Source organism: Bos grunniens, chromosome 9 (assembly GCF_055505025.1).
Source record: "Bos grunniens cultivar Pamir isolate PY7600 chromosome 9, Bosgru_T2T1.0, whole genome shotgun sequence".
Classification (NCBI taxonomy): domain Eukaryota; kingdom Metazoa; phylum Chordata; class Mammalia; order Artiodactyla; family Bovidae; genus Bos; species Bos grunniens.
Window position 1 is genome coordinate 42438899 of NC_141173.1, and position 14822 is coordinate 42453720.

At 44.9% G+C, this 14822-nt stretch overlaps 1 protein-coding gene across 18 annotated transcripts in view; it reads right to left on the bottom strand.

Moving 5' to 3' along the window:
• The window catches only part of FOXO3 (forkhead box O3), a 119566-nt gene that overhangs the window by 9735 nt on the left and 95009 nt on the right, over positions 1-14822 (bottom strand). For 16 of the 18 annotated variants that reach the window (XM_086317438.1, XM_086317439.1, XM_086317430.1 and 13 more), the window contains one exon: positions 9220-10655. The exons of 1 other annotated variant lie outside the window; for it this stretch is intronic. In XM_086317438.1, coding sequence (XP_086173564.1) covers positions 9255-10616 — 1362 coding nt within the window. In that variant the 5' untranslated portion in view covers positions 10617-10655 and the 3' untranslated portion in view covers positions 9220-9254. Of the gene's footprint in view, positions 1-9219; positions 10656-12300; positions 12535-14822 lie in introns of those variants that run through there. One more of the 18 variants, XM_086317446.1, reaches the window with a different exon arrangement.

Sequence of the window (14822 nt, forward strand, 5' to 3'; positions counted from 1 at the left end):
TGGACAAGACCTAGAACCTTAGATTAAGTTTCTAAAACTCACATTTCTTGCAAGATGAAACTTCCTAAGGATCAATACAAGGCGCAGTTTTAACATCCAAATAATTTAATTTTTATAATAGTAAAATTTTAAATAGTAAGCATTTAATAAAGAATTTACCTTCTCCCATCCTACTACACCCACTCTTAAGTCCAGCTCCCTGAATTAAGAGTCATGCTACTCTAGCTCTCAAATTGCTGTCACAGCTAAAGATATTCACCATTTAGAAACAAAAGGGAACTGTAGTCCAGGAGGAAATCTTAGACCCATAAACCATGACCTGAACATCACACTGTTTATGTTTGCTGGGCAAACAGGAGTCACCCATCCTGTGTGACTCCTCACCACATTCACTGGCCAGAGGGGTGGGGGGACAAGCGGCGGCATGCAGCTATCCTGCTGGGCTGGGATGCCGCACCTCCCTTGGGGCTGGAGGCAAGAGTAGCTGCGATGCTCCAGCCCAGCTAAGGTTTCAGCCACCGAGCACCGAACAGTAGGGTCTCCAAAGGCTTCTTTCCCTGCTTTAGCTATGCAGGATTTTGCAGACAATCTAAAATTTTCCAAAAGTGACTCTGAAACTGACTGAACAAAATCAGCTATTTTAGTTTCACAAATAGTCCAAACCCCTCATTCACCTATAAGACATGACAAGGACATGCAGGTAACACAGATGGTGGCCAAGAAGCAGCACCCACGTCAGTTCAGCAGAGGAAGGAAGTGAAGGAGGAACCCAAAGGAGGGTCTCCAGGGTGGCTCCAAGATGGACAAGAGGCAAAGGCCCATCCGTCCTGAGGGCGCCAGTCTGGTGGGAGGACAGATCCAGGAGTCAGGTGGATCCACAAAGTGGGCGGCCTGGGTGGTCCTCCTCTCCCCTGACCAGCACTGCAGTGGTACGTGCCGGGAGCTGCCCACCTTGGTGCCCCACCCCAAATAGCAGGACAGCCTGAGATGACCAGGGCCAGTGGGAGTGCATTCTGGCCACAGGGCCACCACCACTAGTGGACACCTCCTAACAGATCTGTCAGTCACACCATGTTTTCTGATTACAGGGCTCCACTGCTTCCCAATCATTACTGAACATACAATTGACTAATGGAAGTTACAATTAATTACAGTGGCATGTACACAAGTAGAGGCCCAGTGGAAATTCGAAGTTCAACCTCAGAACTTCTGGCCTCTTCGTGGTCATTAATTTCCATTAAGGAGTCAAACTGAACACTCTACACAGACATGAATACTTAAAAAATGTCACAGTCCAGGCTAGTTTCATCAGAGAGAAAGAGAGGAGAGACGAAAGGGGAGCGGAAAAGAGGGGAGAGGAAAAGAGGGAAGGGGAGGGAAGGAGATGGACACAGAGAGAGAACAGACTGTGGATCAAACCAGGACTTTGCAGTTCAAAGTTTTACCCTTAGAAACACTGGAATTAGGCTCTGAGGGCTTCATGACTAAGTATTTCTCATCCTTTAATAAATGAATATCATAGATTTTAGCAAGAAAAGAGGTTGTTTAAAAAAATCAGAAATCTAGAATTAGAGTAGGGTTCACATTTGTTACTGGGAAGAGAACAAAACACCTGCAGCCTCATGGCAGCAGCCCTCCCAGCGGAGTGCTTCGGCTCTGGGCTTGGTCCTGCTTCTCTGGGAAGAAAGCTCCTGGAGGAGAACAGCCCGATTTCTCTGGGTTTTCACTGACCTTAGATTTGGGAGATCTTAATGACACATCTGACCATATTTCCTGAACCCCAAAATGGGTCACGTTAGCCAGAATGGGGGTAAATCCCTAGCTCTTGGGAAGGTGGGGTCCACGGCCAGGCCCCTGACAGCATCATGCCGTTTATTGTGTGGTGATCTTTCTGCTTCCAAGAAGTCCTAGGAGAGCTGGACCAGCTCTTCATTTCTCTATGTGGCTGAGGTGGCCCGGCATGGAGGGGGAAGGTCAGATTTCCAGGCTCCCACCTGACAGGAAGGGGCTCCACTCCGAGGAAGCGGGGAATGGGAGGGTGAGGCTCTCCCTCAGCACAGAGTAGGTATGACAGGCCCCCTAAGGAAAGAAAGCAGAAGCCAGACAGCTAGGATTTCTCAGTCCTTTAAAGATGCTAATGGAACACTTTGGGTACCATGTACAAAACTTCCCTAATCTACCGATGGCAGGAGGTCCTTCCTAGTGAAAAAAATAGCCTTTGTCAGGGACCCCTAAATTGGCAAGTAGGACTTCTAGGGGACATCAAAGGTTTCATACAACAGCAAATTGCTGTACCTTTTTAATGAAAAGAAACCTGATCGATTCTATTTTACCGAGGAAAGTAACTGCTCTTTGTGCCAACAGTGTTAAGACTGGCTTGGGAGTTTCCTTAATTTTGCATTAACCTCTGGAGCCATTTTAAGTAACAATAAACATCAAGGAACTTTTAAAAATGTTGCCAAAGGATATTAGGTCATCTCACAGGTAGTCCTTTCAAGAGCGTCTGTGGAGTAGGTTTCCACTTTAGCCCCATTTCACAGACAAGCAAACAGAGAAATGGAGTGACTTGACTCAATGACACATAGCCATGAAAAAGACAGCCTTCTGCTACAGATTCATAGGTTCTCTGTTGTACCACACAGACATTATTTAACATGGGATGGGCTGCAGGGAAGGCTTTTTAAATCTGCAGGTCTCTTCAGAGCAGAGCCCTAGGGACAGTGAGCTTGGAGCGAGTGGCTGGCTCACATCCAACTGTGATGATGAACCAATTCTAGAAAACAAACATAAAAGCAAGTATCCTGCAGAGCTTTCAACAGGAACCAGGATCTGGATTTAGTCTGAACTCTGCCCGATCAGCATGGAGCCTATGTTTTTATCCCCCAGCCAAAGACAGGTGAAATAGACCATATGATAACAGAACAGGACATCTGAAAGCAGGACTGTCCCAGAAAACCAAACATGCAAGGTTGCGACTGCCCAACGGGGCCTTCGCTCCAGTCTCGCATGAAAAGCAGTCTTCCTCCATGACAATGGTCACCGACACCACTGCCCCACATCCCCAGCCAGGGACGTGCCTTGAGGGGAGACCCTACTTCCCCTTCCCCTCTCCACAGTGCCTGGAGTACTGCAGGTACTCTATGAATGAATCCTGTCTAATGAACAGACTGGAGCACCTCCACCAACATGTAGCCTACCCTTTCGCCAGGCAGATAGCTCATTCAAGAGCAGAACCCACTCTGGCTGAGAAAAGCTTGGTATGTGACAGGGTCGAAAAAAAAGCTCCAGTAAGAATCAAGAGGGAAAAAAAGCTAAGAAACAACTATGGCTGATTCATGTTGATGTTTGACAGAAAACAACAAAATTCTGTAAAGCAATTATCCTTCAATTAAAAAATAAATACATTAAAAAAAAAAAAAAGGGCAAAGAATCCCCAGTTCTCAGGTGGTTGCTGACCTCTTTCAGGATTTCTTTAGGGGTTTCCTTAGGACGCTGGTCCTATGGTTTCTAGAATAAGGATTTAATTAAAGACGTCGAAAAAACCCGGAGAAGGCAATGGCACCCCACTCCAGTACTCTTGCCTGGAAAATCCCATCAGTTACTTGAGGAGCCTGGTGGGCTGTAGTTCATGGGGTCGCTAAGAGTTGGACATGACTGAGTGACTTCACTTTCACTTTTCACTTTCCTGCATTGGAGAAGGAAATGGCAACCCACTCCAGTGTTCTTGCCTGGAGAATCCCAGGGACGGGGGAGCCTGGTGGGCTGCTGTCTATGGGATCGCACAGAGTAGGACATGACTTAAGTGACTTAGTAGTAGTCGAAAAAACTTAGGAAACGATGAAATCTGATCCTAGAAAGTTTATAAGATATATTAAACTTCTAAGGCTCTGAGAAGTCCTACAGGAAACAACCCTATTTCATTTTATTTCACACGGCAGTCCTCAAACATTTGGTCACAGGATCTATTTTCTGCTTAATAACCATGAATATCCTGAGGATCTAGTGTTCTGTGAAACATTTTGAGAAACACCAATCCATGGGACCTCTAAATCCTGCAGTGTCCTGAGTTCACAATACAATGTTTTAATTCATTTTAGTTTTTAAAATTTTAAATTTCAAAACAATATGGAAGATGGAGGAGGCAGTACTTTCAAATCAAATGAACACACCAACAAAACCAGGGTGAAGCGGGTCAAGTCTCTTACAAGGTGGGGAATCTCCATCTTGGAATGAAAATCCAGCGTTAAGACCTGCATCCCCCAAGTCAAGAGGAGAAAGCAGTGTCGGCAAGCATCCTACCAGCCCCGGGCCCAGGCGGACCTCCGACAGGCCAATCTCTCTGGCTACGGCACAGAGGCGGGTCCCAACCGACCGCCCCACCACCCCCATCTCTATACAGAAAAGTACGTCTCTGAGAAGCAGGCCCCTGGGGGAAGACTCCACTCATAGGAAACAATATTTATAAGAAGTTGAATACTGAGCATTATGAACACTCTGAAAAGAAGCACTTAATGGGAACTTAAGAGTGTACAAGAAGTTCCAGGAGTAATTCTGGTGATTTTTACTCCACTTCTTTAGCTTCCGCACAAGCTCTGTGGCCAGAAGACACCTTCCAAAGGCCATATATACATGCTACGGCTTGAAGGGCCAGGGTCACTCAGGCTCTGTCCCATGCTTAGCAGGCTGGTCAGAGGTGAGCAAAGCTGTGCTGAAAACCCAACAGGCCCAGGAAGAGCAGCCTTAGCGCTGGTGTCACTGCTTTCCAGGGAGAAGGGTATGTGCAAGGAGTATACCAGCCTCTGCACAGAAAACCTCTTTCCAGGGCTCTGACAATTTTCTTTCCCTGTTGTCAACATTAGAAAGATCCAGACAGCCATTCTCTCCATGAATGACAGTTCAGACTTCGGGTGTTATAAAAAAGTAAGAATAAAGATCCTTGCAGAGGCATAATTCTTGAGGCTGGCACACCATAACCAAAGACTAGACAACAGTTCACAAGTGTAAGTAACAGGGCATGTTTTCCATGTAATACACACCACGTGTTGCATTCCCTAATGGGAATATCTATGGCAAGAAAAAATGTCACATAAGTAGCCCTGTAATATTGCCTGTATTTGGTTAGAATTAGTCCTACATGAATATTTAAAGATATAATGGAATTGCAGCACTTAAACATTAGTCCAACAAGTATCAAAGACTTGCTCCTTCAGAGAAGTAGCCTAAATTTAAATTCTAAATGACCTCCAACACTGGAGCCTGCTGTTTCTACACTGTTATACCACTGTTTCTTTATAGTTCTATATCACTTACCCTTTACTGGGGCCACTTCATGGACAGAATGTTAGGTTTCAGGTTCAAAATTATACATCCTCTGTACCCTTAACATTCTATGATTCTGCTAAAAAATACAACTAGTGAGCATAAGAAAAAAGACGCAGACTCACACATACAGAGAATTAGTGGTTATCAGTGGGGAGAAGAAAGCAGGTAGGGGCCAGATAGAGGTAGGGGATTTAGAGGTACAAACTACCAGGTATAAAATAAGCTACAAGGACATTCCGTACAACACGGTGAATACAGTCAGTATTTTATAATAACCATACATGGAGTATAACCTTTAAAAACCATGAATCATTATATTGTACACCTGTTATATAATACTGTACAGCAACTAAACTTCAATTAAAAAAACAATCTTATTAGTTAAACAAACAAAAAACAGCTCTCTGATTCTGTCCTCTTTTGACAGATGAGAAAGCTGCTATTCTAAGAGTCATCTGTGATGTGGCCAGTTGGCAGAGACAGGAAGAGAACTCTCTCTCTCTTCTCCACATGTGCTCTTCCTGGTTAGTATTTTCCAGTCCTTATCATTAAGTCCATTCTGAAGGAGATCAGCCCTGGGATTTCTTTGGAAGGAATGATGCTAAAGCTGAAACTCCAGTACTTTGGCCACCTCATGCGAAGAGTTGACTCATTGGAAAAGACTCTGATGCTGGGAGGGATTGGGGGCAGGAGGAGAAGGGGACGACAGAGGATGAGATGGCTGGATGGCATCACTGACTCGATGGATGTGAGTTTGAGTGAACTCCGGGAGTTGGTGATGGACAGGGAGGCCTGGCATGCTGCAATTCATGGGGTCGCAAAGAGCTGGACACAACTGAGCGACTGATCTGATCTGGTCATTAAGTTGTTTAAAATGCAACTAAATATGAGGCTGCTCCCTAATGGGGTCTCCAAATGCCAAAAGATGTAGATGAACAAAAGAGCATGTGAATTTAGGCATCTTTTGACATCAAAACTACAGTGAAACTGAAGCTGCTTTCCTGTTGAGAAGAGACACATGACAGTCTCAGGAGAGCTTACTGGAAGCTTAGCCTTGCAGCCAGCAAACTCGCTCACAGACATGCCAGCTGCCAGCCTGTAAGTATGTGCACCAAGCTCCACCAATGCCTAAGAGAAGAAAGTGTCCTTCACACCCCAGTAGCTGGCACTCATAAAAAAGGTACAATTATTTTTTCCTTTTCCAGATAGATCCCTAGGTCAAAGGATTTCACACATGGTCTAAACTGAATTTGTGTGAAACACCCAGCCCTCCAGAGAAGCATCTCACCACAGTTCTCAAGCAAGACTGTCTGTCAGCCAGACAGGCCTGCTCAATTAACTCCACAACCAGACAGCACCCACTCGGGCTCAGGTGACCTTCAGCTACCAAGGCAGGGAGAGCGTCCAGAGAAATACCACGACTACTGGCTTAAAAAAAAAGTCAAACCAAGAAAGTCATCATAGAACAAGTCTTGGGAAGCTGGGGGTGCTTAATTTTGGAAAAGTGGGTTCTCAGATTATACTGAGGCCTGTTTTGTGAATTTAAGAGCATCTTCAATAAAGTGACAGCAACAAGTTAAATGTAAAAGCAAAGCATACATGTCAGGCCACACGTGACCCTGGCTGTTTAGAGGAGCAAATCATTCCAAAGCAAGATGGAAACTCTAAAGCCCTGAAACCAGACGCTCATAGCCCCTCACTGTCTTCCGTATGTTTCTTCTCTTGCTCTGGTCATACTGAGCTGGTTTACTTTCAGGAAAATTTACTTTCAGGTGACTAGTTTTTTTTACTGAAGAAGCTATATTCTCAAAAAAACTTCCCCCAAAATGTTTTGAGAAAAAGATGACTAATGGCCCTAAGATTCTAATATAATCATAATAAAATGTGTAATCTTAAAAGTAGTTATCGAAATAAGAATGCTTTAAATATATTTTTAAAACCTAAGTATTTAAATCTCCCTTAAAATATTTTTATATAATCTTTCAGAATTACACACATGCGCGTGCACACACACACACACACACACACATACACACACAAGGAAAGGTCTGCTATTCAACCAAAAGGAAAACATACACTTGAAATATCAGGAAAAAATTGCTACCACATTTTCTTCTCATGCTCTTCTCAGTGATCTAGAAAGTAGACTTCTTACAACCAAACCAAAATTAAAACCTACTTGAGTCTTGAGAAGCCACAATCACATTCCTCTTCTTAAAGGAAGACAAACTATCCTTCTAAAAGCCAAATATCTAAATTTCTCAAGGCGAGTCTTCACCAGTCTGAGTTCTGGCAGCATGAAAGTGTGTCAGCCTACTTAGCTCTGTTGCAGTCTTTTTACCATCTCAAGGGCTATTAAGTGACTGGAAACAGATGTCTGAGTGCCATTAGGGGCCTGCTTCTGCCTGGGAAAGTGGAGAAGTTGAGCATCACAACACTCTCGACATTCCCCTTTCCACAACTACCCATGAGCTGGATGAGCTCACCATAGGAGGCTCCTGTGATTCCTGCACCAGGGCAGAGGGTTAAACAAGGCTCAGTTTTTATGGCTTTGAATCTCATTTCTCTTTCACACCACTTAAAAAGTGTTAGTAGCTTGCTGATAGTACAAAAAAAAAAAAAAAAGGAACTGAGACACAGAACAGAGCCCCTAAACATGGGAGCATCTGGGGGTGCAAACCTGTTACAGCAGAAGACCCCAGGGCTCTTTCTACTACTTGAAGAGGAGAGTTTAGGGGCAAGCTTGTGTATTACCTGCTACTCTGGCTCCAGTTCAGAGTGCTTCCCATTTTTATTATCTAGCCATGATGATGATAAGAACGATGATGGTTCCAGCCATTCCAGAAACAGAGATTCTGGGTTCAGCTGTGTGACCTTGGGCAGACCACTTAACCTCTCTGGGCTTCCTGCTTACTCATCAGTTAGTGTGTGTACCTAGATACACTGAACATAGCCCACTGCAGATTGCAAAGCACTTTCACACCCTTCAGTGTATCAGATTCTAGCAGTAACCCCATGAAGTAACAGGGGCTGTTATCCTCATTTTATAAAACTGGAAACTGAAGCTCAGAGGCTAAGTGATACACTCTAGATGGCAGCCAGAAAGCAAAAGAAGTGGAACTGAGCCCTTGACTTCTGATTCTAATCAAATGCTTTTCTTGCCACATCATGTTGTTGTCTTTTTGGTTCCAAGAGAATTAAAATGCCATAACTTAAAAAAAAAAATCTGTCACCATTCACAAATCATGTCACTATTTGGAACCTGACATCATTTATACATTGGGAAAAAGAAGCACATGAGTAATGCTCCCTCACATAAGAGCTTCTGTTTTCAATTTAATTCTTTTGCTTTTTAAAATTGCTTAGATGCTGAGTGCTAATAAAGATGCTTAGTACTACTAGTGAAAAATTGAACAGATGTTGTTTCTGGTGGAAAGAGTCTAGAAAACATAGCCTACAGTGAAATTAGAAGCACCTAAACATTGTTTCTTTGTTGGAATAAAAGACATAGAAACCATCGAAGATGGACCACGGCAGTGCTGGACCAGACGGTCTAAGAAAGTCCTCTGGCAGGGCCCTGAACCATGGCGTTTGTGTGGCCTAGGGTTCCTTTCCTCCCTGCCCTCCTATCCTCATCCATCCATCCAGTAGCGGGGTCTGCGTCACAGGTCAGCAAGGGTGACCGGATACAAAGAAAAATGAAACCTCTGAATGTGTGTGTTGGTTCTACTGGCGGTAAAAGTCCTGAGCTGTCAGCAAACTGTGGAAAGGGCACCTGACAGCCCTATTTGTTATGCAGGTACAACTCGGAATGAAGTGGTTGGGAGCCAGGTTACTGCACCATGTGAATAAAGCCAGCATCCCCCACCACCCGCTCTGTTAATACTATGCACTGACCTGCTCTGCCCACTTCCCCTTTCCTCAGTGAGCCTTCAGCCTGGCACCCAGCTCTGAGATGAGGCCTGCTTAGCACCAGTGAAGCTCCCCACGTTCAAACCAACAACGTTCTGTGTGGAGATGAGGGAATCAAAGTTAAAATCCAACCCATCAGCATCCATGAGTTCGCTACGGATAATGGACTCCATGTCACATTCCAAGCTCCCATTGAACATGTCCAGGTCCAAGTCGCTGGGGAACTTCTCGTGACCCATGACTGGAAGGTTCGCACTGGTTGAGTACAAGGAGGAGCCTGAGAGAGAGTCCGAGAGGGTTTGCATAGACTGGCTGACGGGAGACTGTTGCTGGTGTTTGGCTGACCCGAGGCTGCTGGAGTCGCTCAAGCCCATGTTGCTGACGGAATTCGACAAGGCACGGCTGCCACCGAGAGCGCCCTGGGTTTGGTGCTGGTGGTGGAGCAAGTTCTGATTGACCAAACTCCCCTGGTTAGGCTGGGCGGCAAAGGACATCATTGGGTCACTGCGAAGCATCACGTTCCGGCGGGAGTTCTGGGCGGACACAGCGGTGCTGGCCTGAGACATCAACGGGTCCGACTGGGTCATCATGACATCGCTGTGGCTGAGTGAGTCCGACGTGAGCAGGTCCTGGAGTGTCTGGTTGCCGTAGTGGGACATGGAAGAGAAGGTGGCTGGCTTGTTCTCCTGGATGGTCTGCATGGGAGACTGGCGCAGGGAGTTCAGAGACGAGGGACCAAATACCGCGCTGCTGAAGGAGCTGGTGGGGGAGCCCAGGCCGGAGCCCTTGGTGGTGTACGGGAAGCTGGAGCTGCGCTGCATGAGCCCTCCCGGGGGCGATGGCTGGGATGCAGGGAGCGCGATATTGTCCAGCAGGTCGTCCATGAGGTTGTCGGCCAGCCCGTCGTTCAGATTCATGGTGCCCGCCATGTCGGTCAGCCGGGGCAGCTCCACAGTGCACGGCTTGCTGACGGAGGGCGACAGGCTGGCCGAGCTGCTATAGAGCATGGGGGACAGTGGTGCATCATCGTCCTGGACGTCGTCCAGCTCCGTGCTCGCCAGGATGGGGGACAGGCGGCCGCTGACTGTGCTGGCGTTGGAATTGGTGCGCGAGCGGAAGTCGGTCCACGCGTCCAGCTCATCGCTGCTGCGGGATGTGGGGCTGCCGGGCCACTTGGAGAGCTGGGAGGGACTGTCATCTGCTGACTCGGGGGCGGTCTGCAGGGCTGCCTTCTTCTTGGCTGCACGGCCGCGGCTCTTGGTGTACTTGTTGCTGTTGTCCATGGAGACGGCCCGCCGCCGGGGCGCCTTGCCACTCTTCCCGCCGTCAGGGTTGATGATCCACCAGGAGCTCTTGCCGGTTCCCTCATTCTGGACCCGCATGAACCGGCTGTGCAGTGACAGGTTGTGCCGGATAGAGTTCTGCAGAGAGAGAAGGGACAATGCAGATGAGCCGCAATGGTCCAACTGAGCACCCAGGAGAAACAGTTACTAATCCGACGCAATTTTTAAAGCAGCCTCAATTTCAGAGGCTTTAAAAATAAGGCATTTGCATGAGTCTCCTTGGCTTGGGATTAAATGACAATACTGTAGATGGCATTTTCATAGTCAGGGTGTGGGAGATGGTTTCATATTCAGGAGATGCGGGGGACTGTAGGACTTCACTGACATTGTTTTTCTTAAATCCCCAGGTTTCGTTGTCCTTTCTGTAATTGTACTTCCTTTACTGAAGTTTGCACTTACAATGTATTACCACATCATCTCCCCCTGCATTGTGCAACAAACTTCCCTGGCTCTCTAAGGGTGATTCATCACCTACATGGCTATTTTATTCCATTTTGGCCCCTTGCTCCTCTAGTACAGAGGCAGCAGCTACCTTTTCTGAGCCACTTCTATTCAGAACTGGTGTGAATTTTTACCTATCTTTTCTCTGACTCCATCTCCTCCTGCCACAATTTCACACCTGTCTCACAGGCATAAGAAAAAATGGCAGAGTAAGATTTGCTGAGTTGACAGAAGAAGTAAGGCAAGTCTCCCATTCAGAAAAATTCCAGCTAATTTATGCAGACACTCCCTCCTCAAGGCAATGTGATCTGAGCACAGTAACTTCCTTCCAAAGAGCACAGTATGGAAAGGGGAGGTGGAGGAGAGTAACTTTACAGTGAAGAAACGTGACAGCTCAGCCCGGTGATCAAGGTCAACATCAAAGGGCAAAGTCAGATTGATAATGTGCACTCAAACCAACGTGATGAAAACGGCACCCTCCCCTGTGGCCTTCCTTCCAAAACCTATCACCTCATTCTAATCGTGAGAAAAAGAGCAGACAAGTCCCAAATAAGGAACAGTTAAAAATGCTTGTCCAGTTCTCCTCAAAACTGTCAGACCCACAGGGAGCCTAAGAGAAACATGCTGACTAAACACACTGCAGAATCCTGGATGGGATGCTGGACAGAAAAAGCAAAGTACGAGGCAAAAACTAAGGAGATCGGAATAAAGCACAGACCTCAGTTAATACTAATAACGTATCAACATTGGTTTATCAGTTGGGACAAGTGTATCAAACTGATATTGGACATTAATAACAACAGGGGAGACTTGATGTGGATAGCCAACATCAAGAACTTTCTGGGCCAGTCTGGTAACTTCTCTGCAAATCTAAAACCATTCTACATTAAAAGGTTTATTCTTTAAAAAAGGAAAGATGCGGGCAAAATATCCTCAAAACCCTAACAACTGCTCCCATCTTACAAGAATCCTCCTCCTGATTTAGGGAAGCCCAGTTAACAGAGATGACCCTGATCCAGCCCCATCTCTCTCACCGACCAACCATGAGACCTGAGCAAATCATTTAGTCTATGTCCAACAACTTCAGTTCTCCATCTTCATTATAGTCATAGCATTTGAACCATCCCTCTCTGATAGGGATGACGTAAGGAGGATATATGATAATATACTTCAAAAGCCAGTCACGCTACTAAGTCAGGGTGTTCTTACTGCCATTATAAAACACAGAGTACATGATGGACAGAGTTCATTGCCTGGGGAGGTCTTCTATTCTGTAAAATACCTCGTGTGCTGTCAAAGAGAGAAGCTGATGATGGCATCTGCCACATCTGGAACAGCACCTGCAGGTCAGATGAGTTTTTATTTGCAAGTTAAAGACAAAAGATATTGCCTGCTGCTGTCTATTAAATGCAAACCATCCTAAAAGTTACCGTAGTTTAAAAAAAAACTGGCAATCACCAACTGTATTTATGTAGAAGATACAAATACATGTGTTCTACCAGAATGTTTTTAAAACACAGAAAGTCAGTGGGATTTCACCATACATAAATAACCCAAAATACTCAAGAGTGTTTCTGTGTATATGTTCCCATGCAAGGAAGTCCGACAGCTCTGGCTGGGCAATGAGCGTCACCAACCATGGGTCATAGCTCAGCATCTCTATGACAGGCGTAAAGACACGTTTGAGAGGACATGCTGAGTATCTGATGAGCCAAATGGTGCCCAGGAGACTATATATCCAGCTTCCCTTTCACTCTTATGGTTTTTTAAAGAATAATGGCATCTCTACTCATGGTTCAGAAATTACATTTCTTTAAAAAGTAAAACACTTTCTCCATAAAGATATGAAGCATGCTCTTAAAACTCACTCCACAGGGTTCAAAATGCAGGCAAGTGCACGGTGATTCTATTACTGAGTACCCAGGAGACTAGATATATGAACCACAAACTTAAACTCAAGCTTCTGATTAGGAAAAAAACAGGCTTCAGTTCCTGAAGCCCTGTGGGGGTGATGTGGACACTGATTGAACCGCCCCCCCCCCATGGCCAGCCCCCGCTGCTCCAGATTTCGGAAAGAGTTCATTCATACCAACACCCAGCAACAACAATGACCAGTCATAAATATCCAGTTATCCACCCTTTAAAAAGCATTTGTGGACAATTTTTTAAATGAATTTTTAGTTTCACCAATTCCAAACCAAGCAGAAAAGAAAATGTTAACCCTTTAGAGACCTCCAAAATGTCCTATATGGATAGTCATCTATTCTACAACTCTAACCCTAACAATGTATGTGTGTAATTTTTCAAAATTATAAGCTACCATTGGTTAGAATTTGGAGAGAGAAGCTAAGCTTCTGTAGGGCCTTGTGATAAAGGGGCTGGAACACCCTCACGGAGGACAGAACCAAGGACTGTCAGACCCGGGCCCTAATTGCCAGGATGACGAACGGAGCCTGACTGACTACAGGAGTCAGTTTCTGGGTCAGTGCTTTTAGATTCCTCATCTCTAATCTTCCTAACAAACCACAGAGTCGATGCCCTCATCATATATATGAAGCCTCAGACTGAGAGAGATTAAATAACTTAGAGAAGGTCACACAGCTTTAAACTGAAATTTGTTTTTCCAACTCCACTCCAATGCTTTCTCTCAACCTTTCCCGGATCTGTCACCAAATTATACAGAAGTCATCATTTAACTTCTCTGAGCTAACACCTAAAGAAAGACATTTAAGAAAGACGAAGGATACAAAGGCATAAACTTATGACTATAATTTTGTGAAATAATTAAGAGTAATAATTTAGTAGGTCTTTCCTAAAAATGTTTTTAAAACAAAGTCTTTACAAAGAGTAATCCTATAGCCTGCATTTGCATTTCTTTACTAAGGTGGCCATCATAGCATTCATCCTAAAGAGAGGGTAGTGGTTACCATACAAACCCATATAAGCTACACTTAGATTCTGAACCAAAACCCAATTTATTAAATGGATGATCAGCTTCAGTGTCAAACCTGAGTTCAACTCTTGCTTTAGAGGTTACTGATGACAGAATACATTCCCTAAGGCATATCACCTACGCGACACTCAGACAGGATTTTCCTCTAAGACAGTGCAAACAAAAACTATGTCACAATCATCCTCATGGTCCCCAGCCTTCCATTTATAAAATCCATAATCTGAAGCGGTAGGGGGACATTGACAAAGACCCATCAGTATGGTCCCCCTGGTCCATTTCCAGCTCAAATGCCCCTCACCCTAACAAGGTCAGATATCAGAAACGCAGTCTGCTTTTTTGCCTCACAGGTCATGATTCTAATCACCAGGTTCTCTAAGTTTTGGTGAAACAGGAAAAAGTAAACACAAATGCCAGAGAACGTATCAGAATTGCAGTGTTTCCCCAACACCTTCCCTGATAATGGAAATTAATGGTGATTTAATTTCTGTAAGATTTCAAACTGCCCCTCCCTCACCTCAAACCCAGGAATGAAGAAGTGGAATTTATAAAAAGAAACCAGCCAATTATAAAATCCTTTTATAAAGTGTAGTTTAAGTTCTCTGAAGACCTCTTCAGTCGGGGGCTCTAAATTAAATTTCCAATGTATTTTGTGCATGTTAAACTATAAAACTGCTGTTAAAAATATTCTATCCTTTTCCACTAATTCATCTATCATACCAAATAGTCTAAATTTGTAAGATATAACATTAGTTTGAGGGTTGGGAGCTGACAGAGAAGGAGGAACGGTTTGATAGGACTAGAGAGATTTTTCTAGTCACATCTGAATGCACATTTTGGAAAACACTGTGAGG